At 44.5% G+C, this 22,858-nt stretch overlaps 2 protein-coding genes across 4 annotated transcripts in view; one reads left to right on the forward strand and one right to left on the reverse strand.

The window, feature by feature from the left end:
- Positions 1 to 1,723, forward strand: part of GART (phosphoribosylglycinamide formyltransferase, phosphoribosylglycinamide synthetase, phosphoribosylaminoimidazole synthetase) — a 64,192-nt gene extending 62,469 nt beyond the window's left edge. Inside the window, exon 24 of the mRNA XM_084618896.1 lies at positions 607 to 1,723. Coding sequence (XP_084475022.1) covers positions 607 to 804 — 198 coding nt within the window. The 3' untranslated portion in view covers positions 805 to 1,723. The remainder of the gene's footprint in view (positions 1 to 606) is intronic.
- Positions 1,724 to 2,249: 526 nt separating this feature from the next.
- The window catches only part of LOC311515638 (trifunctional purine biosynthetic protein adenosine-3-like), a 55,748-nt gene continuing 35,139 nt past the window's right edge, over positions 2,250 to 22,858 (reverse strand). For all 3 annotated transcript variants that reach the window (XM_084618873.1, XM_084618874.1, XM_084618872.1), the window contains exons 19-23: positions 21,000 to 21,133; positions 18,539 to 18,680; positions 16,820 to 16,935; positions 15,962 to 16,124; positions 2,250 to 15,364 (exon numbers count right to left, since the gene is read on the reverse strand). In XM_084618873.1, coding sequence (XP_084474999.1) covers positions 15,276 to 15,364; positions 15,962 to 16,124; positions 16,820 to 16,935; positions 18,539 to 18,680; positions 21,000 to 21,133 — 644 coding nt within the window. In that variant the 3' untranslated portion in view covers positions 2,250 to 15,275. The remainder of the gene's footprint in view (positions 15,365 to 15,961; positions 16,125 to 16,819; positions 16,936 to 18,538; positions 18,681 to 20,999; positions 21,134 to 22,858) is intronic.

The following is a 22,858-nucleotide window of genomic DNA, read 5'->3' on the forward strand; positions in this document are numbered from 1 at the left end:
TCCTATAGCTGCATAAGAAATCCATTTTCTTACTCTTGCCAGCACTGTGGCATGGGAGGAGGCAAGGAGTTCGGTTCTTCCAGACATGGATGTGGTTCTGTCCCTCCATAGTATGTCATTGTGGCATTTCCACAAGTGAAGGAATCCCTGAGAGACAATTCATAGACAGCAGGGAACATTACTGATCACGTGGGAAATAAATAGTTTAGAGGTGGAAAGGTCTTTTGGCTCACTTAATCCATCTCCTTGTCAATGCAAGATAATTCTCTGTTGTAAATATACCTGCATTTTGTCTAGTCTAGTTTTATATGGCTTAAGTGCCATGGCTTTCACTGCTTTCTGTGGGACGCTATTCCTCAGCCTCACAGAAATGTCAGATGTTTTCACGGCATTCACCCTGGCCTACATGCTTCTATTCTTGGAAACAGACTCCCGTCAGTTCCCTGCAGACCAAGGTATGACCCCATTGTATTTTCTGTAGTCCTCACATATCACAGAAAGTAGGTACCACTTATGTATAAGGTAACCAGAGCAAATAACTGTCCTACGTGTGTGTCTTCTCTTCCCCCTCTTTCAGTTTACAGTATTCTGATTTTCTTTTTTCAGGAGGAAGTTGATGCTGGAGCTATAATTTTTCAAGAGGCAGTTCCCGTGGAGATTGGAGACACAGAGGAGACCTTGTCAGAAAGAGTAAAAGAAGCGGAGCACAGAGCCTTCCCTGCTGCCTTGCAACTGGTGGCCAGTAAGGCAGTGTGCCTAGGAGAAAGTGGCAAGATCACCTGGAATTTAGAACAGCAGAATTGAGAAGACTCTTGGCTGTAGTGATGGAACAACAGTACTAAAGTTCTAACGACAATAATTCAGAAGGCAGAACTTAGCAACTGGACAGTTACTTTTATTCTGTTCATCGAGTGTATTTTAGTGTAACGTTTCCCATGGCATTCCAGCAAGATCTCCAAATTCTCAAGTGCTACTGCTCCAAAGTAAAGACTGAGAAAGCCAAAAATGGGAAGGGAGGGGATTTTAATTTTTTGGTTTTTTTAAGACTACCATAGCTCTCACTATCAGCTACCACATCAATGATGATGGCTTTTTCCACTGACCTCTGTCCATAATTTCACACTTTCTATTCTACTTTTGGTAGTCTTAGACTAGCATAGCCAAAGAATCAGAGATTTGAGCATCTCTGGCTTTCCCTATGAAAGGATCATAGTAGTTGAAGCTTATTAGTCAGTATTAGTCCCCGAATTGTTTGACACAATTGTAGCAAAAGAGCCCGTTGACAGAGGCTGTGAAAAGTCTTTTCAGGACAACTGTTAGTACCAATAGAATGGAGGTGAAAGTGGGTGGTACTGTGGTGGTAATGGATTAGCATTGCTCTGGCCACACCGGAAGGAAGGAAGTGGCCCTCATAACAAAATCTTTCTTTAAAGAAAATGTTGAAGTGGATTTTGCTCCTGCAAATTGTGTTTTTCATGGAGTATTGCACCTGGTCTGGACTCAACATATCAAGTAACTCTAGAGGTGGAACCTGTGATCCACCAGATGACTTACAGAATGAAACTCCTGATGAACACTTACCGGTGGATAAGTGGGTCTGACTTTAGGGTCCGCATTTCATACCTATAGTCCACTAGAGGTTAAGCAAGTTTAGAGTCAGAGGGTTTTTTTTTTTTTTTTTCCAGTGTAGAATTGGGAATGAGATGCTTGTCAGTGCTCATAATCCTATATGAAATTCTTTACCAATCCTGTCATAGCCAGATTCAGGAATTCTGGGAACATCTGTTTAAGCTAGAATAATATTGATTGATGTTTTTTATTCTCTCTACCTACCCCTTTTCCCTCCAATGTTTTTTTGTTCTCAGAAGCATATTTGAGTGTTTTTATTATGGCTGAACTCTTACCTCTGTACAAGCCCCCCTTTTTTTTTAATGTTTTTAGCAGCTGCAAACATGTTAGTCACTATACAGTTTACTTAAATCTGTTTTTCCCACAAGCTAGAGGCACCTTCCTTCAGTTGCTCCTACATAGTTTTTAAAAGAAAAACAGAAACCTCCTGTCACTAATACATTAAGTGACACCAAACGTTGGTTGCCAGCCTGTGTTGACATCCTGCTCTTTCTGCGTTACAATTTCAACTGCTCAGTTATTTCAAATCCAATTCTAATAAAGTTGAGAAAAAGCAACGTTAAAGGGATGTCATTTAAATATTTTCCTTCAATTCTTTTGCTTTCATGAAGGGCAGAAACTATTTTAAAACATTCTCTGTTTAAAAGGGAACAAACTATTTCAGATGTGGATACACAAGGGTAGGCAGAGCAGGTGGATATGCAGCAAGTCTCCAAATGACAGTGGTTTTAAGTCCCTCTTAAGGGTGATAAACCTTAGGCTTAAAAAACAAGACAGGTGGTAAAATTTCTAAAGACCTTTCAAAGTGTTGTTGGTGATGGGTACGTTCTCCAAAAACTAGTGCCTGAGCCGGGGAAAGAACTTTTAAACAATTTGTGAAAGCAGCATATAGCTGATCCTTTGGTTTCATTGGGATGGCAGAATGATTTAACAGAACCTGAAGAGGGAGGATATTTACAGCCCACACCACCTCTCTCTATAGTGATGTTACTGGAGCTTATCAAGCATTACAGCCAAAATATTCACAGAATTCTCTGTACCAGATTGGCTGAGGTAAATCCTGCAAATGCAGGTACTGTGAAAAATGGTTTATGGGGACAGTTTTTAAAATAAAACAGTCTGGGTCCCCTTTCAGAAACAGGCCCCATGAGGCTATATAAAGCCAGAAGCATTGAAAAAGGTTATCAACAGATGTTTACTGATGAAATATTCATAGGGGATGAAGCCTTAATCAAGGGATGGAGCCTGTCTAGGGCTTTAAAAGATTACAAGGACAAGACCAATTCTTTTTGGTCTCAAGAATTACCAAAAATGTTAAACCTGAACAAGATAGGTTTTACAGGGTTGAAAAAGTTCGAGCTGGGAAAGGGGAGGGGGAGAAAAATGGTTTCTGGTTAAATAGTTGGGTCAGCCCACTAAATTTAAGAGGTGGTTGGAAGCCTCATCTCAACTCTCCAACCTTCTAGTTGTACAAGGAGAAAAGAGCTGTGGTGACTTTTACATCAACACAGTGATGCCAGCTTTGGGGATTTTCCACAAACCCCTAGTTTGAATTTATGCAGTTTTAACTAACTATATTGTAATCTCCCAGGGGCCTGGGAGGTAGGGTTAGTGGAAATATTATCTGAAACAGCATCACCCAACAAGCCTTTTGAAATCACCTTTGTGGGCTAAGAAAGGGCATTTCTTCTTAGAGTAAGGCTATTAATCACCCATACCTGAATTAGTGGATTATATGAACAAAGCTCAGAGGCTTTGAAATGCTGGGTTAGCCAGAAGTGAAAGGCCAAGCGGAAGCTAGTGCAAACAGAAGGCACTCCTCACCTGGTAAAAGATTTTAAATCAACATGACTTTTGTTCACTGTCAGGCTGAAGAATGCATCAAATTCAAACTAGAATGATTCTAAATATCCCCCTTGCAGACCAGCATAGAAAAAAAATATATACAATTAAGCACCATCTCTTATCAGCCATTGCAGAAGCTCCCTGCTTGACTTTTTTGCCAGGAATTGGATAGGTTATATGGATTTAAGTACATTACTGTATCTTTCTGTTGCAAGATTGATTCCATCTTTTACAAACCAATGAGGGGCCCAAGGTGGGACTAGTAAATTACCTCAAGGCCTCCATTTTCAACCAGCAGGCTGTCACTCTGGGAGATAGTCTTATAAGCCAGAGCAATATTAGTTAGCCTTACAGAGCCTTTACAGCATCGGTGCTCAATTACAGTGACAACACCCTTGCCACACAATTTTCCACAAGCCTGTTTTACAAAGACACATCTGAAGAATATGAAGCAGAGCTGAAGGGCAAGAACAGAGGGTTGAGGAAGTGGATGAACCTGTCAGCTCAGAGCAGGAAGATAGCTGCCCGAGCAGCTCTACAGTTACCTCTTTTTAAGATAAACTTGTTGAATGGCATGGATCTGAACATTAAACTGACACATGGCAAAGAAACCTTCTGCTTAAATGTGTGTACTCAGAGTTCACAAGGGATCTCCTAGTGAGTAAGTTTGATCTCTGTCAAAACTTTCCTCACATGGAGTTCAGAAACAGTGATGCTTGTGTCCCTTACAGTTCTGGACCATCGTTGCTTTTCTGGTTTTCAAAATATACACAGGTCAGCAAACTCTGCCTTTGTCAGCTTCCAAGAGCTCCATCTCCCTCTGCTGGCTTTTTTCTTCAGCTGTTCATAACTCATTTTGCTGTTTCTTTTCACTAGCCTTTTCCTGAAAAGGCTACAAAACACATTTTTCCTTCTACAATATTTGCTTTTGCTGCTCTTAGCACTTACTGGTAATTCACCACGGTCACAAATTGCACACACTGCCACTATAAATGACAGTGCTGAGATTAACTACACCTCTGCTTCCTGTGGTCTGCTCAAGGACTCCTCTGTTGGTCTCAGGCCTCCAGCCATCACCTCTCTGGAGGCGGGCACCCTCTCCCTCAAGGTTGCGGATTTAGGTTTGTAGTCATCCTGCAATTCAGTGTGACTTACCAGCACATCTTACCTTTGTCTAGACCTGCTGGTTGCTCCCTCAGTGGCAGATGGTGTTCATCCATTTTTTAAAAAGAGCTTGCATGTCCTTTGCACACTGGAGAATAAAGGCACACTGGTATCTGTTTCTTCTATTTCTCCCCCCGCCCTCCTACACACTTGTATTTAGGTCTTTGGCCTAATGATCAACAACATTTAAGATAATATTCCTTAACTGTTTAAACTGCATGTTTAGAGAAACACACTTACAGCCCTGTTTAAAAACAATATAAAACATATGCACTGTTAAAATGGAATTTTGCCTTGCCCTGGTGAATTACTGCTTGAAGTTGCTGTTTCCCCACTAAATGGATCACACTACAATAAAATGTGTGTGTGTTTATTTATACACACAGACACAACTAGATATCAGGTATATTCAGAATTATACAATATACCTGTCAGTCCAGCAGCTATTCCGACCAAGATGCTTTCTATTGTAATGAGATGGTCACCAATAAATAAATAAGACATCGCCAAGCACCTTTTGTTTCAATCGAACTTTAACATCTGTAGTTAGCATGTTATTTTGATACTTCAGTTCTTAATATATACTTGATTAGGGTACATGATGAATTTATGCACCCCCACAGCTGTGGGTGAAAACCCTGTCTACACAACAACAGGGCTGCTTTGGGTTTTTATTTTCCCGTTTCTAATTGAAATAGAGCACTACAGGATCTTCTTACATTATTAAACAGTAAACCATCATGCACTGCAACCTTGACTATTACTGTATCCCCCTTCCTGCTGACTTTGAAGCTGACAAAATGTGTCTTAGGGTGTTTTTTAGGTGTATGGGTTTTTTGTGAGTAAAGTTTGTTTTTAAAGAAAACAAATCAGAACCACACAACAACACACACAGCTCTTACATGCTCATGATGTCACACAGGCTCAATTAGCACTATCCCTGCAGCATATTCCCCATTTCAGCTTCACTCTCAGCAGTCTCTTAAACACCCTGTCTCAGGGCTGGACAAAAGCAGTTTTGGCCTAATTCTTCCATATCCACAGATCTATGCTGTCCAGACTCAGGCTCTCTAGAAAGGTACTGCTCAGCTGTTGAGAGAACCTCCCGCCCCCACCCATCCCCACACACAGGTAAGGCCCCATTTTAGATTTACATAGGTCAGTGGTTCTCAAACTTTTGTACTGGTGTTCCCTTTCACACAGCAAGCCTCTGAGTGTGACCCCCCTTATAAATTAAAAACACTTTTAAATATATTTATCATTATAAATGCTGGAGGCAAAGTGGGGTTTGGGGTGGAGGCTGACAGCTCATGACCCCCCATGTAATAACCTCATGACCCCCTGAGGGGTCGCGACCCCCAGTGTGAGAACCCCTGACATAGGTGCAATCGGTTCCTATCCCCATTACCCTCCTCAGCCCTTTCAACATTTTCTATTCCATGTAACTTGGCTCCGTGACTCAAATCATTTGGCAGAGACACCTCAGCCTTGTATGACATGTCCTGCCCCCCTCCAATGGTTAAAACAGCAGGCAACCCCAAACATTTCTGGGCTTGCTCTGGGTTCATGGGCTCTGACTCAAGCATGAGGCAGGGGTGCTGAGAGCCACTGGACCAAAGTGTAAACCCTGTATAGGATCGAAACCACTTCAAGTCAGGGGATGCTGCAGCACCCCTACTTCCAGCACATATGGCGTCAGGCTGCCTGTTACGCCTCCAAAGTTGCATTCTGGGATCTCTAACAGCAACTGGGCCAGGGGGCTCCCCCTGACTACCCCCTCCTCCTCAAGTACCACTGGAGCTGAAGTAAATAGGTCTTGTGGGAGTGGAACTGAGCTCTTCAAACAAAATGGCCTCCTTCACATCTGAAGGGCTTCTAGGATACTGCTACCAACTAGCCAATGGTTAAGCACTAGAGGACAAATTTCCAGCCTCATTACACTCTCTAGTTGGTCAGATCTTAGAGGTCGCACCTCCCACAGCCCCCAGTTGACTCACACACCAGTGAGCCGACGACCGAGATCAAGACTAATTGGTGGAGAGGCACATGGGCAGGCCACAAAGGGTCTGACTTAATCCAGTAAAAACAAAACACCTTAGTGCATGCCCCACAGGGTGGGAATCAGGAGACATGTAGAGTAGGGTTTCCAACTCATTGCTGATCAGTCAAGGAGAGAGGAGGAGTTGCCACTCGAAGACTCACCTGCAGCTCACATTCTGTCAGAGTGCAGACAGTTTGACAGTAGATGCTAAGACTATTCTAACATATTAGCAGAAAATAAATGGCGAAATTCACCCATGCTACACGTGCAGTCTATAGGCCTCAGAGGGTCCAGTTCCCTATTCTGCGACATAGAATCCTTTTTAGGGTGACCAGATGTCCTGATTTTGGGGGCTTTTTCTTATATAGACACCTATTACCCCCCACCCCCATCACGGTTTTTTACACTTGCTATCTGGTCACCCTAGTCCTTTTTGATCTTGGGCAAGTCACTTGAGACTAGATTTACAAAGATATTTAGGTGCCTAAAGAAGCAGATGGCCTTTCAGTGGAAATTAGGTGTTTAAATACCTTTAAAAGTCTGGCAATGAGTGCCTCAGTTCTCAATCTGTACAAAGTGGGCATTTTACCTTTCAGGGGTGTTATGAAGAAAAATAAGTTAAAGACTGTGAGTTGCTTGGATACTATGGCAAGGGGGGACAGAGAAGTATCGGAGATACATAAATAAGAAGAGTAAGGCTCTAGTTATAACTGTTAGATTTGAATATGTTTAAACAAGATTATACAATTCAGTACCATAAGAGAGCAGAAGCAATAATCATGTATGTTTATCCTGTGTCTATCAAAAGCATTTGCCAGCTGCCCTAAGCATAAGCTGGGAGAAAGGAAACGGATAACATGAAAACGGAAGTTCACTGTTGTAATCATAACAAAACTCCATCATTTGCTATACCGAAATCATAAATGTCTTATATATTAAAAGGCAGACAAGAGGTAACAGTAGGGAATAGTTTTCTTAACCTTCCCCCGCTACCAAAGCGCATTCACCACAGTACAAGCATAAATACAAAACCTAAATGAAATACCCCCTCCCCATAATGTAAATTACAACGGAGTTTGCCATAGGCTTTGGAATATCTCACTAGAGCCAAGAGCCTGACCTACGATACGCCCCCAAAAGTACAGGACATGAAACTCAATTCCACAACAAAGTGTTTATTCATTGAACCATAGGGGATATTAATGTCCATGATCTGATCTGATCTAATCAATCAATGGCTCCTTCATCAGAAGGCTCAATTCTGGCTGTTTCTTTTTCCAACTTCTCCAATAATTTCTTGGCTGACTTGCCTCCCCACTGATTTATTTTACTTGAACATGGCCCATTACTCTGACAGAGTTAAAATAAGCTGCCTACTTGGGCAAAGTGTTTAATTAAAGGAAGAAGCCCGCACTGCCAAGCCTGTCACTGGCTCGACATTGTGAAAATGGAGATTCAGCTTCCATTGCAAATCAAGTCTGGTGACTCCTGTGTCACTAAAATGGTTACTTACCTGTACAGTGACTGATGTTCTTCAAGATGTGTTGTGCACAAATACAGTCCACTGTAGACAGAGGAGTGCACTAGGCACACCTACAATTCCAGAAGTAGCAGGGAAGGTGAGAGGGCATCTAGAAGAATAGGTACAAATCATTGTACAGGTAAATTACCATTTTTTCCTCCTTTGAGTGGCTATGCACATGCTCATTCCACCATAAGTGATTCACCAGCACTTTCTTTACAGATTGTAGAACTTCAGACTACTGTACTTGGAGATGGCCAGAGCTGGCATTGTCTCAAAAAGCCTAAGTAATAGCACAGTGTCTGGAGAAAGTATATACAACAATGACCACATTGCTACTTTGCAAGTGACAGCCACAAGAATGTTGCTCCAAAAAGGCTAGCCAAGTGGAATGAGCCATAGCGGAGTGCACTGTTATCCTCAGTAGAGGAGGGACCTTCACGAGATTGTAGCAAAGCTTGATGCAGTCAAAAATCCAATGTGAAATTTGCTTGACTGTAACAGGTAACCCTTTCATCCTCTCAGCATAGGCTACAAAGAGTCTAAGACAGGATCCGAAAGACTTTGCAGTCCAGGTAAAGTGCCAGAGCTCTCCGAACGTCCAAGGAATTAAGCTTTTCTTTAACCTTAGTAGAATGAGATTTTGGAAAGAACCCTGGAAGATGAATGATCAAGTTGAGGTGGAATGCAGAGACCACCTTAGGCAAAATCTTAAGGTATGGCCAAAGCAAGTCTTTGTTTTTGTGAAATACTTTGAAAACAGGCCCCACTATAAGTGCCCAGGGCTTTGACACCCTCTTTGCAGGAATAATTGCTACCAGAAAGACCATTTTCATTGATGGCAGTGGCAGGGATGTTGTTGCCAAGGGCTCAAAAAGGTGGAACCCATCGAAAAAGATAATACCAAATTCAGGTCCCATAAAGATACTGGATCAGACGTAGAGTAACACATGGATAAGAATTTAAGTAAATAAATCAATCAATCTAGAAACCAATCCATATGAAAAGATGGAAAACCCCTCCACTAGTGGGTGTCCTGCAGAAATGGCTGCTAAATGGATTCCCACTAAACTGATGGAGATCAGAGAATTTCAGATGCAATAAGTAGTCCAATATAAATCTAATTTCTGTACAATCTGGTGATAACTGACAAGATTCCACCCAGATAAAAACCTTTTCCATTTTGCTACATATGTGGCTCTGATGGAACTGTTTCTGTTATTCACCAGGCAGCACCGTGGCTGTAAAGATGAAGGGACTGTAGGCTGCAGTGCAGTGATTCCCTTGGTTTTGAGACAAGATATCCTGGACCAAAGGCAGAGGTGTGGGTGGATGAATTGAGTGTTGATGTAGATTGGTGCATCAGTACTGCCTTGGCCAGGCAGGGGTTATGAGGATTAAAGTTGCCTTGTCTCTTTTTAGCCTCTTGATCCCTCTCAGAATCAGAGGGAACACGTACATGTGTATAGCAGATAGCTTGATTAGGGAAGAAGAAAGGCACCTGGTCACAAAACCCAGACTGTTACCTACTCTGGAAAAGAACCTCTTGCACTGGTTGCAAAGAGATCTATTACTAGGTATCCCCACTGATGGAAGACCTCCTGCAGAATGACCCTCTTTATTGACCACTCATGGTGGCCTATGAAGTTCCAGTCGAGGCAATATGGAATAGTGCTCCTCACTCTTGAAAGGCCGTTAGTGAGATATTGTCCTTTATACTAAAGTACCACAAGTAGATTGCATCTTGGCATAAAATGAGACAACCTTGCACCTCCCTGCTTTCTCAGATTAAAAATCTAGCAATGTACTGTGAGAACCTGAACCACCTAGCCTCTGATGGTGGAAATGAACATTTTGCAGGTCTGGTGAATAGTGTGAAATTCCATCACATTTATTTGTAATGAAATTTCCTAAGGTGTCTAAAGTACTTGAGCCTGAAATTGACCCAAATGACCCTCCCCCACAGTGCTTGGTGGACATGTGTTGCCAATGTCACAGTTGGTTCTGGTAGGAAAGGTTCTAACCACCAATCCAGGGACCTTCTTTTAGACACATCCTGAAGTCTCTGCTGATAGTAGGGTCTGTACTGCGTTTGGGACTTAAACTGCTTCCACCCAGCAAATGAAGGGTCACACAAGAGTCTTTCAACATCTGCATCCATATCATAGGTCTTCTGGGAAAACAGTTTAGCATCTCCAAATGGTAGATCTTGTATTTTATTTTCAGGTTTCAGAGTAACAGCCATGTTAGTCTGTATTCGCAAAAAGAAAAGGAGTACTTGTGGCACCTTAGAGACTAACCAATTTATTTGAGCATAAGCTTCCGTGAGCTACAGCTCACTTCATCGGATGCATACTGTGGAAAGTGTAGAAGATCTTTTTATACACACAAAGCATGAAAAAATGGGTGTTTACCACTACAAAAGGTGGTCTCTCCCCCCACCCCACTCCCCTGCTGGTAATAGCTTATCTAAAGTGATTTTATTTTGCAACTCTTTGGGGGTGCCAGAGGCCTGCCATCAAGAAGAGTGTTTCATTTGAAATGGATGTAGATGTAAGCCAGGTCTGAATGAATGCTTCCCTGACAGCTAGCTGGGAGGGGGAAGAGACTTGAGTGTGTTTATGTAAACACAGTTTGCTCCTGCTCAGCTTAGATATTCAGCACATAGAGCCGTGTCAAAGTAACCAATTTTGGCTGGTGTTGGGTACAAATCATATTAGTACTGAATGCAGGGGTAGTGAAATGCTGTTACCAAAATGTTGTAATTACTGTGGGAATACAGGGAAGCAGGACTATGCTTAACCTGTCCCATATTGGGGAGAGGGGGGGTGTCACCTTTAGCTGAAAGGACATCGTTAAGCCAGGGGGTGGAATGCCAGAGCCCTGTGAAAGTAAAAGGGGTGGACACCCTTATCAAGGGCCCTCCCTAGACTGATTTAAGCTGTTCCACCCCACTGTTCAAAGAATAGAGCTAGAGCTGAATAGGCTTAATTATGAGCCTCTTTGTTATGTTAAATGTCCAATCAGAGCTGAAATCAGTTGTGGTAGGACTATGCTTCTGCCTGCTAAGAGCTAAAAATCACTGAGAGCTGAAATCACTTGAGATGGGGCAGTGTTTCTGCCTGGACGGCAAAGAGCTGATGTGCAGATGCCACAGCAGAGAGGCAGCAGAAGGTGACTGACAGTCAGCTGGTGAACAAGTGGCTGGTGCTGCGGAGAGGCGTGATGAATGACCAGCAGGGCGGCTGATGGAGAGGCATGGTGGGCAGCAGTGAAGAGCTGCGACAAGCAGCCAGCAGGGCAGCTGATGGCATGGCGAGAGCAGGCAGCGAGCAGGGCAGCTGATGGAGAGGCACAGTGAGAGCAGTGAGCAGGCGCAGCCAGCAGGGTGGTGGGCAGCGAGTGAGTACCCAAGCAGTGGAGCGAGTAAGGTACCTCTTTACCCCATCCAGGGGGGAGGTGAACTCTGCAGATGCACCTCTGGATCTGCACTGACCAAGGACAAAAACTGTGAGTGGGGTACAGAGAAGGGCTGGGCACATGAAAGGGACTTTTAGGTTGTTGGACTTAAGAACCAGAGGGGAAAAGGACACTGCCCAACTTACTTGGGGTTGGGTCTTTTATTCATGGTTTATGTTTATGAACTCTGTTTGCGGTGTTTTCCCAAATTAACACCCAGTTACTTCCCTCCTTTTATTAAAAGTTTATTTACTACACTCAGACTCTGTGCTTGCGAGTGGGAAATATTGCCTCTCAGAGGCGCCCGGGGTGGTTTGTAATTTTCCCAGATTACTGGGTGGGGGCTCAAGCCGGTTCTGTGTTGTATCAATGGAAAGGAATCCCTAGATACTGAACCCAGCCCTGGTTGCGGCTGGCTCCCCCGGGCAGAAGGGTTACATAGCCACTGAACATGATGCACTGACGTGCCAATCGCTCCTTGGAGGGACATGCAAGCGGTGAGATAACTTTCTGATACCATGACCAAAAACTGATCCCTGTATTCCTGAGATAGTTTGTCCAAAAATTTTGAAATTGTTGACCTGTTAATAAGGTATATTTGGACAACAATGTCTAATTTGACACCCTAATTTGAAGGCTCATAGAGGTCCAGTCTCGTATTCCTTATTTTTTGGGGGGTAGCCTTAGGGTGAGGCTGTGTCAGATGCTTGTTTGCCACTCTGTAAAGAAATAGTCCCCTAGCCAAAATTAGAGTATCTGTCCACCCATTTGACAGTGAGAGGTATAGAGGCTGGTGTCTGCCAAAGGGTCTTTGGGGGATCCAACAAGCCTTCATTTGTGGAAAGGGCAATACATTATGGAGTGGGAATTTGAGAGACATCTAATAGTTTGTGCAGATTGTCTTGCATGAGTGCTGCCTGTAGCCCCAGAAATGTGGCCAGGCTCCTAATGAGGTCCTGAAAAACTTTAAAGTCCTCCAAGCATAGGTGATGTCGACTGGAGAAAAGGAAGAAATACTGGGGCGGTGGAGGGCAGGAATATCCTTAGTTTCTTCTGGGTCTGTTGGCTTCAACAGACCCGGTGGTTGTGTGTTTGGAAGAGGATTGTCTCTAGGCACTATTAGGTACATGAGGAGGGGACTCTCTTTTGATTGAGTGGCCAATAGGAACCTAGATAGTCTTGAAAATGACGAAGGAGGCCAAGGAGGACTGTCCAGTCTTTGTACTGCCCACGGTGGATGGCACCATACTGGGACATCTTTATAATAATGTTCTTGCTCTAATTTGAGTCTCTCTACAATGTTGTCTGTATGAAGGCCTGAGGTATGGTTCTCTCACGGGTCTGAAGAGGAGGAAACACAAAACTCTTCAGTAAATGGTGGAGCGATCCCCATAGGCATCAGTGGAAGATCTCAGCACCAGCAACATACGGTGTTGTCCCAAAGGTAGTGCACTCGAAGATGTATCCAATGGTGCTGGTGGACAAGGCAGTCAGAATGCAGGACAGGTGAGTCAGTGTTGACAGCGCAGCACCCATAGACAAAGTAGATTGAACTGCCGCAACCATGGCGGTAAGCGAAGTTGCTGGTGCTGGCAGTGCCGATGAAGCTGAAGGCATTAAGGTTGGCATCAGCTGATGTAACGAGAAAGTCCAGGGGAGAAAGAGACAAAAAGATAGTTGAAGAATGCCTGCAGCATCGACAGCACCAATATCAGAGGTGAGTGCTAAGCTGCTAACGCTGGTGGTGCCAGACCCAACAGCACTGGCCTCAAAGATCTCTCTGGTAGGCAGGAGGCATTGGTCTTTGACTCTGGCACCAGCAGGGCCATCAATGATGCTGGGGAGTATTGGTGCTTATGACCAGACCTCAAATTTCAGAGACTTTCTGTGAGAGGAAGAATGAGACTTTGATGGTTTGTCAGTCTCTGAGGATGAGGAGGAGGATTTGGAAAAGTTTGAGGAGGCCACAGAACATGACGAGTAACATTTCTCTCCAGATTTTGGCTTGGAAGCAGAGGCTGCCAATGGGGCACTCCTCACAGACCAACCTTCTGTCCTCTCACGATCAGGGTTGGGCTCTGATGAGGGATGCATCGCCTTTACCAGAAGACTTACTTTAAGGCAGAAATCCCTTTGTTTCTTTGTTCTGGTTGGGAAGGAGGTACAAAGAAGCCATTTGTGCCTCACATTTGTTGCCTAAGCAGATAAGGCAACTTTTATGTCTGTCGCTAGCCAGGATCATGGCCACGCACATGGCATGTTATTTGAAATTGGGGATCTTTGCCCAGTTAATTGATCTGGTATTTACTAACACTAAATATATATAATACAAGAATGCCTCTAAAGGGCTGGTTAACTGAATCTCAGGGGCGACAGGGAGCTCTGACTCCCGCCATGAGTGGTAAGAAGGAATGGAGAGGGGTGGCTATCATGTCCTTTATACCCTCAGCTCAGGGAAGGAGAATAGTGGGGGACCTGTGCACTGTCTGCTGGAATGGGTGGCAAAAGTCTGTCTCAAGTACATTGGGCATGCACACACTTAGGGCTGGTCTTCACTACAGGGAGATGACACTGCTGCAATCAATGCAGCAGGGTCAATTTAGTGGGTCTAGTGAAGAGTGCTCTCCAGTCAACCCCAGTACTCCATCTCCCTAAGAAGATTAAGGTAAGTCAACAGGAGAGCGTCTCCCATGGACGTAGCTGGAGTAGCATAACTTACATCGTTTTACCCCAGCAGTGAAGACAAGCCCTTACAGTGGAATGTATGTGCACACAGTCACTCAAAGGAGAAATCATCCTCTTTCTCCTTGCTATCAGAAACCTGGAAAATGTGTATTTCTGGTCCTTCTCACTATCCTTAACAAGATCCAAAAAGATTCTTCAATATATACTGGTAATCTCCTGTGTAAAGTTTTAAAATCTTTGGAAACTGCCCTTCCCGCTCAAGAAATTGGATTGTGCTTTAACATACCTTCAAAACATGCTCCTACATGATAAGGAAAGATCAGGGAAAATAGCTTCTCCCTGAGAACTTAAACAAGATAAAGGTTGCTTGATAAAAATGTAATCCATTTTGTAAAACCTTCCCTCAAAGTCAGTTACCCTTGTTACAGCTGGCTTTTGGATCTGCTGCTTGTCAGCTCACTCCACCTTTAATGAGGGCCTTAGGTAATTTTGCAGAAAACACAATTCAAGGTTTTCCATAAAATTGGGCACTTCCAACTTTTTGGCTGCATTTCTACCTATTTTAGAACAGGGTCCCAGGAACTGCTAGTACCACTAGCTTGGATCCTAATTCTAGAAACATGACTAATGTCTAAACCTAGTTGTGCTAATTTTTGGCTCTGACATCACAGGCAGATGGAGTGGATCACTGATCAAACTAACACTTCTTTTCTCCTTCTCTGCCATAACAACCAGGCTCACTTCCCATCACATAGAGCTACAGACCCACTAGGGAGAAGACAGACACACACCCAGGAGCCTCCAACTATGGCGATGAAAGGGGGAGAATACTCACAGAGACACCAACCTCCTTCTACAAAATTAGCACTTTTCCCCTAAGAAGTTGCCTAATTTTTTTCCATCCCCCTTACCTGTCAAGTAGGGACCGAATTATCTGACTGGATCCATGCTTGGGGTAGAATGTTTAGCAGTAGCTTGCCCCAATTCATATAGGGCTGATTTGTGAAGCTCATGGTTTTCTGGAATCAGATTAACAATCAAAAGGAGATGCTGACAAAACTGGTATTTAACAGAATTCATCTAGATTTCCCTTATAAACCATTGTTATTTTCACACCTTAAATTCTTTGCTTTATGTATATATATACACATATATATACACACATACATACACACACACACCTTTAACAAACAGCTGAACATGCAGGAACCCAACATGTGAGGTGGTAATTTAGATTCCAACACTGATTTAACAAAGGAGCTGTAACAAACTTTAGATTGGGGGAGATATATCCCGGTTGTAAAGGAAAGATATGAAACTGGTCTGCCTGAAATCAGGACAGAAGAAACAACAGACAGAGAAAAACCAGTGAGCAATGAGTAGAACGTTCATTCGTTTGAATGAAGCCTATTGTACTGTTTCAGAGTAGCAGCTGTGTTAGTCTGTATTCGCAGAAAGAAAAGGAGTATTTGTGGCACCTTGGTTAGTCTCTAAGGTGCCACAAGCACTCCTTTTCCTATTGTACTGTTGTGGCTAGAGCGTAGTACTGGAGGAAATGCAATCTTGCTTTTCATAATGAGTCAAGCTATGGGTTCCTTGTTTCCAGCAGGTTTTACCATCTGCTCCTAGTCGCACCACTCCACTGGCCACCAGCTGCAAGGCAACGGGAAAGGCTCGGCACTCTGCTTCTTTCACCCTTTCCAACAAGGTCTCCTCGGTATCATCTGTGTTCACAGAGACAGGTTCCTGGAGAATTATTGCTCCTGTATTAGCTTCCTCCTAAGTGGGAGATATTTATAAATCTGTTAGGAGAAGATGGCTGACAGCATCCAAAGTAGCAGAAAGGTTTATGTGGAGGATGTGGATGGTGTAGAGGCCTTGAGATTTGACCAAGAAGAGGTCACTAGGCACCTTAGTGAGAACATTTTCAGTAGTGTGAAGATGGCAGAAGGGAGACTGAAGGGATGGAGGAGAAGGATTCAATGCATCAATTGCAGACCACACATTCAATGAGTGGGGATAAAAGGGAGAAATGGGGGGGGGGGTTAAGTTGGAGGTGCAAAAAGATAGTTGATGGACAGTTTTTCAGGATAGAAAAGACTGGGACAAGCCTTTATTGTGAAAGGAAGAAGGGTGAGGGAGGGAATGAGAACAGGGCAATAGAAATAAGGCAATTGAAAGGGATGGATCACTTGGGAAGGGCAACAGTGGGATTATTCACATGCATTGGGTAAAGCATGCATTGGGTCTTTAATGGACTGGGGCCCATTTTTGCACATTCCTATTCATAAGCTAATCTTCCTACAGAAATTTAACTTCCAACTCTTCCTATTTTATTGGTAATAATTCCAGTATTTCCAGGTCTAAGTTCATTACACTCATGTTATCTGGATAACATTTATGAATTTGTTATTGTGATACAATAATCATTTGCCTAGAGTTAGAACAATTCTTAGAGGCAGGAGAATACTTACAAGTACAAAATGTACCGTACAGCCAGTGACTTTGACTCCTGCTTGTAGCACCTGCTTATGGGCATTTCTCCCTTTGACTGAAGGTAATAGTGATGGACAAATGTTCAAAATTTTTCCTAAAAATCATTTAAAAAAATTAAGCTGAAGTTCTTTTAAAATAAAAATCATAGATGATAGTCAAGTAATAAAACATTTGTCGGCAAGAGCTCATAGCACCAGGTTTCATTCAACAATCTGGAAGGCTCCAAACAGCAATCAGAACTTACTAAGGGTGCACGAGGGTTAAAATGCAAAAGCATAGATGGTGGGGCTAAGAAGGGCCAGATCTGAGGGAAAAGTTTAGGAAATATTACATTTCCAGGGACAAGGATAACGAAGTACAGCAGCTGCTGCAGTCACTTGTCCTCCATGGCCACAGATAGGAGGAAGGGGTCATAAGGTTCCCTCTACCCCCTAAGTTGCATACCCAGCTCACAACTCTGTGCATAAGGGGAGCTGGAAAAGAGAGACCCCGCTCTGCAGGGTTGCTATTGTACCAGTGCAGACAGAGATGGGAAAGTGTGACACAGATCACTCCCTGTGGGGACGGGGGGAGTTGGTTGTCTGAGTAAGGTCTGAATAAAAAGTGAGTAAACTCTCACTGAGGCCTCAGGAATTGGGCCATTGTTAACAGGACAGAGGGTTCCACGGCTCAAGAGTGTGCATTCCCAGCCCCTGCTGGGCGGACGCCATCTGTGACTGGAAACTTGGCCTCTGTGGGTACGTCTCCACTGCAGTAAGAACCCCATGGAACTAAGTCTCAGAGCCTGGATCAATTGATTCAGGATCGTAGGCCTAAAAATAGCAGTATAGACTTTCAGGCTCAGGCTGGAGCCCAGACTCCAAAAACCCCCGAGGAGGAGGGTCTCAGAGCCTGGCCTCCAGCCCAAGCCCAAACATCTACAATGCTATTTTTTGCCCCACAGTCTGAGTCAGATGACCTAGGCCAGCCACGGCTGTGCCACAAGTCTTTTGTTGCAGTGTAGATATACCCTGTGGGTCAGATTCTAATAGCCTTATTCACTCTAGGCTCCATCATGGTTTTACCTCAAGCCCAGAGTAAGGGGCAGTGCACTGTTCTGCTGCTCATAGAGCAGCTCAGGAGGGACTTGAGAATTCAGTCTCACTCTCAGTTCCTCTGCTATTCTTGGGAAGGAGTAACTGCCCCAGGTCTATACCCAGCACAGCATGTGCCCCTTGACACACTGGCACAGCTATGCTACCAGGTGCATTGCAGTGAACAGAACCAATCCTCCACCTACTCCCCAGTCCTTTTCCCCCACCTGCATGGGGTGGGAGGAGTTTAGTGACTCTGGAGACCCTGCTTTCCTTCCTTTGCTGCTACAATGATGCAGGATACCTCTTTGCCCTCCTGCCACCCCAATACCCAGAGCGCAACTTAGCTCTTTGGGTAGTATCTTACCCTTTGCATAGTCCCATTGATTTGAGTGAATGAATTACATGAATGAAAGCATAAAATACTCCCCACTGATTTAAATACAACTGTATACAGAAGACTGTGCTACTCCATATGACAAAAGGCATTAGAATCTTCCCCTGTAGTGGTAATGGTGTGCGATACTGGATAGGCCCCAAGGCTCCTGAATGGGCCCCAAGCATTGATATTTTTCATGCCTCTTTTACAGCTATTGCTAACAATTGTTTATTCTGGTTTCTTACCATTCCACTTTCTGATAAAAGCACTGGATAAAATTCTCATAAATCCTGCGAGACAGATCAGTTCAACAGAGAATTCTTCAAGGACTCCGTCAATTGTGCAGTCAAATTCAGAGCGGCTTCCATATAATTTATGGTCAACTACCTAAAATATTAAAACAACCAAATCCAAAAGACTAAAGTAACTCAGTGTGTAAGAATGAGGGTAACTACTTTGAGAACAAAGGAAAATCAAAATAGGCTCATGCCAAAATATACCAGTATTTTAAAATAAGTTATTATAGCCTTGCTAGTGCTCATGTGTACTATCAATCTGTGTTTGCAATTCACAGAATCACAGGAAGCAGAAATGGGAAAGATCTATAGCAGGGATCGGCAACCTTTGGCCCGTGGCCCGCCAGGGGACTACGGGGCGGGCTGCCGCTTCCCGCAGCCCACATTGGCCTGGAGCGGCGAACCGCAGCCAGTGGGAGCGGCGAACCGCAGCCAGTGGGAGCGGCGAACCGCAGCCAGTGGGAGCGGCGAACCGCAGCCAGTGGGAGCGGCGAACCGCAGCCAGTGGGAGCGGCGAACCGCAGCCAGTGGGAGCGGCGAACCGCAGCCAGTGGGAGCGGCGAACCGCAGCCAGTGGGAGCGGCGAACCGCAGCCAGTGGGAGCGGCGAACCGCAGCCAGTGGGAGCGGCGAACCGCAGCCAGTGGGAGCGGCGAACCGCAGCCAGTGGGAGCGGCGAACCGCAGCCAGTGGGAGCGGCGAACCGCAGCCAGTGGGAGCGGCGAACCGCAGAACCTGTGGACACAGCAGATAAACAAACCGGCCTGGCCCGCCAGGGGGCTTACCCTGGCAGGCCGTGTGCCAAAGGTTGCCAATCTCTGATCTATAGCATCACTGAAGTTCACCTGCCAGCCAGTGCAGCAGTATTCCTTAAAAGGGTGTTTTCTAGTGATTTTTTCATGTGAGAAGATATGATTGACAAAGTTCTTACTCCTATCCTGAATCCAGATGCACATAAAGAATGCGTATAAAGTGAATGGATTTACTTTAAAACAATATGGTTTCACCAAAAGCAGCACCATAATTTTTACAGTCATTGACTTGTGCAACAGGGAGTTTATTTTAAAAGACACTGGACTGATCAGACATTGTGTGTAAGATGAGCAAAGTTTCTGTTCTTCCCTACTCCAGACCAAAACCCAGATACCCAAGCGAAGTGTTTCAATTCCATTCAAGACGACTTTCAACAATATAGGTGATGGAGCAGTGTTCCTCTTCCCCATGAAAACCTTTTGAAGGCCCTTAACACGTTTTCAGATATGAGCCTATATACTGCTGGAGAAAATTTAATGAGCCTCCAGTTTAACAGTTTGGGGGAGCTAGCTCAAACTTTCAGATGCATGGGAGAACCACTAAATGCTACTATGTCCTTCATTACTGTCTGACCACAGCCCTATGAACAGAGAATGGTTCAGGATCTTAAATATTATTATAAGAACATGTTTTTGGCTCACTGTTTTAAGACAGAAGTCTCTAGATGGTATCACTGTTCTCAATGTGTGTAATTCTTTTTCTATTGTATGCCTATGGTATGCAATTGAACTCAATGGGACTCCTTGGGCAGTGAGGTTCTACTTAATCTGAATAATAGTAACAGAATCAGACTCACTTTGCTATTGAAAGTAATTGGGAACGGTGTGAGAGATAGGTCTTCTTATGCCGATATTCACTACATGCTCAAGAAGCGGATGGATAAATGCAGCATTGGAAGGGAAAGTGTGCACATGTGGTCCAAAAAAATGACATTTTATTGATTTCTTCTTCCTCTTTGCAGTTAAAGGTGTAAGCTGCATGGGTCTCAGCAAAGCAAGCACACATCTGAAGTCCCACTGATTTCAATGCACACACTTCAATCCTTTACTGAATTGGGGTCTTAATGCCCATTGACGTTAATGGAAAGATTTCCACAGATTTCAATGAGCATTGGATCAGGTCCTTCATGATTTTGGATTTGATCTTAGTTATCTGATGTCATTATCTGATGTTCTCAATGGTAGCAGATGACAGAACGAGGAGTAATGGTCTCAAGTTGCAGTGGGGGAGGTTTAGATTGGACATTAGGAAAAACTTTTTCACTAAGAGGGTGGTGAAACACTGGAATGCGTTACCTAGGGAGGTGGTAGAATCTCCTTCCTTAGAGGTTTTTAAGGTCAGGCTTGACAAAGCCCTGGCTGGGATGATTTAACTGGGAATTGGTCCTGCTTTGAGCAGGGGGTTGGACTAGATGACCTTCTGGGGTCCCTTCCAACCCTGATATTCTATGATTCTATGATTGTTTTATACTTGGCTAACAACTTAACATAAAAAAGTTTAAATAAATGTGGGGCAAGAATTATTATAGAAAACTTATTCCAGATTTGTAAAAGCAGTAGCTGTTTCTCTGGTGATTGAAAGGAAATGGATGTCCTTACCCTGGTGGGAATCCCAGCCCGGGCTGCATTTCTCAATTCTTCCACGTCTCCAGACTTGTTAGAGATGACAAGAGCTATCTGTGCACAGCTTGCTGGTTCTTTTGCATATGCAATAAGTGCTGCAAGGTTTGTACCTCAAATTAAAAGAGAAGAACAAGTAGTCTTATAAACAGGAGGCTGAAGAAGACTTTACTCACTTTGTGCATTAACTAATGTTCTCTGAGATGTGTGCCCCTAGGGGTGCTACACTTCTGGTGCGCGTGCGCCTCTTGAGCCCTTGATCAGAGATTTCCATTAGCAGTGGTCCATTTGGCCCCCACACATGCCCTATGCCTCCTCGTGCCATACACTGAGGCTATATGGGGTTGCATGGGCAAACCACCCTCAGTTCCTTCTGCACCCGAATGTCCCATATGGAACAGTCTGAAGCAAACGAGGAAGAGGGCAGGTAGTGGAGCACCAATAGGGGGACACATCTCAAAGAGCCGCAGTCACTGCACAAAGTGAGTAACCTCTTCTTCAAGCAGTCTCCCTGTGGGTTCTCCACTTCCGGTGACTTCCAAGCAGTATCTCCAGTGGGAAGAGGGAGCTTTGGCACGAAGTCTAGAACTGAAGATATTACTATAGTACCAAGTGCCACACCAGCTCTGACAGCATGGATTAAAGCGTAATGTTTCAAAAAAACATGTGTACTGAAGCCCATGTAGCAGCCCTACATATCTCAGATACTGGCATGTTCTAAAGTAACGCTTCGGATGTTGCTTATGATCTGGTCGAATGTGCTATCACTAAGGCCGTGAGTCTGTCACAGAGGTCGTGGATGCTGTGACTTTCCGGGACCTCCAGGACTTCTGCAGTGGCCAGTGCAGCTAGCCAGGAGCCGCCTGAGCAGCTCAGGCAGCCCCTGGACAAGCTGCATCGGCCACTGCTGGGGCAGTCTCAGGCCACCGAGCTCCTCTCCCGCAGCAGCAGCAAGAGTTTGGGTGTGGGAGGGGGCTCCGGGATGGGGGTTGGGGCACGGGAGAGGGTGAGGGCTCTGGGTGCCACTTACCTTGGGGGGCTCCCCGGAAGCAGGGACATTGCTCAGCTCCTAGCCAGAGGCACAGCCAGGCAGCTCTGCGCACTGCCTCCACCTGCAGGCGCATCCCCTGCAGCTCCCACTGGCTGTGGTTCCCAGCCAATGGGAGCTGTGGGGCCAGCACTCAGGGCAGAGGCAGCACGCAGAGCCCCCAGGCCACCCTCCCCTCCCCTCCCCCAAGATTTAGTCAGGGATATATAGTACAAGTCATGGACAGGTCATGGGCCATGAATTTTTGTTTACTGCCCATGACCTGTCCATGACTTTTACTAAAAATACCCGTGACTAAAACATAGCCTTAGCTATCACACTTTGAGGGATGAATGCCTGCATCATAACAAGCAATAATACATCCAGATATTAACCTCAATAATCTAACCAGGGCTCGTGGACCCCTTGGATCTATCTGCGAAGGAGATGAAGAGCCTACGTGACTTTTGAGGTTGCTTGGTCATATCTAAACAGAAAGCCAATGCCCTTCTAACATCTAGTGCATGAAAACGGGACTCCTGCAGAGAACTGTGGCTTTGTAACAGATACTGGTAGATGAATGGATTGGTTAAAGTGGAATTCCAACAGAACCCTGGGTAAGAATTTAGGATGTGGACGTAAAGACACTTCGTCCTTGAATACCATGGGGGCGGGGGGACATCTGCCATCAAAGCTCCAATCTCCCCAATCTCACAGGCTGACCTGATGGCTACTAAAAAGGCCCTCTTCATAGATAAATGGAACAGAGAAAAAGGTCACCTCAGGTTCAAATGGAGGTCTCAGAAGGTAA

Source organism: Lepidochelys olivacea (assembly GCF_965140295.1).
Source record: "Lepidochelys olivacea isolate rLepOli2 genome assembly, chromosome: 1".
Taxonomy (NCBI): Eukaryota; Metazoa; Chordata; order Testudines; family Cheloniidae; genus Lepidochelys; species Lepidochelys olivacea.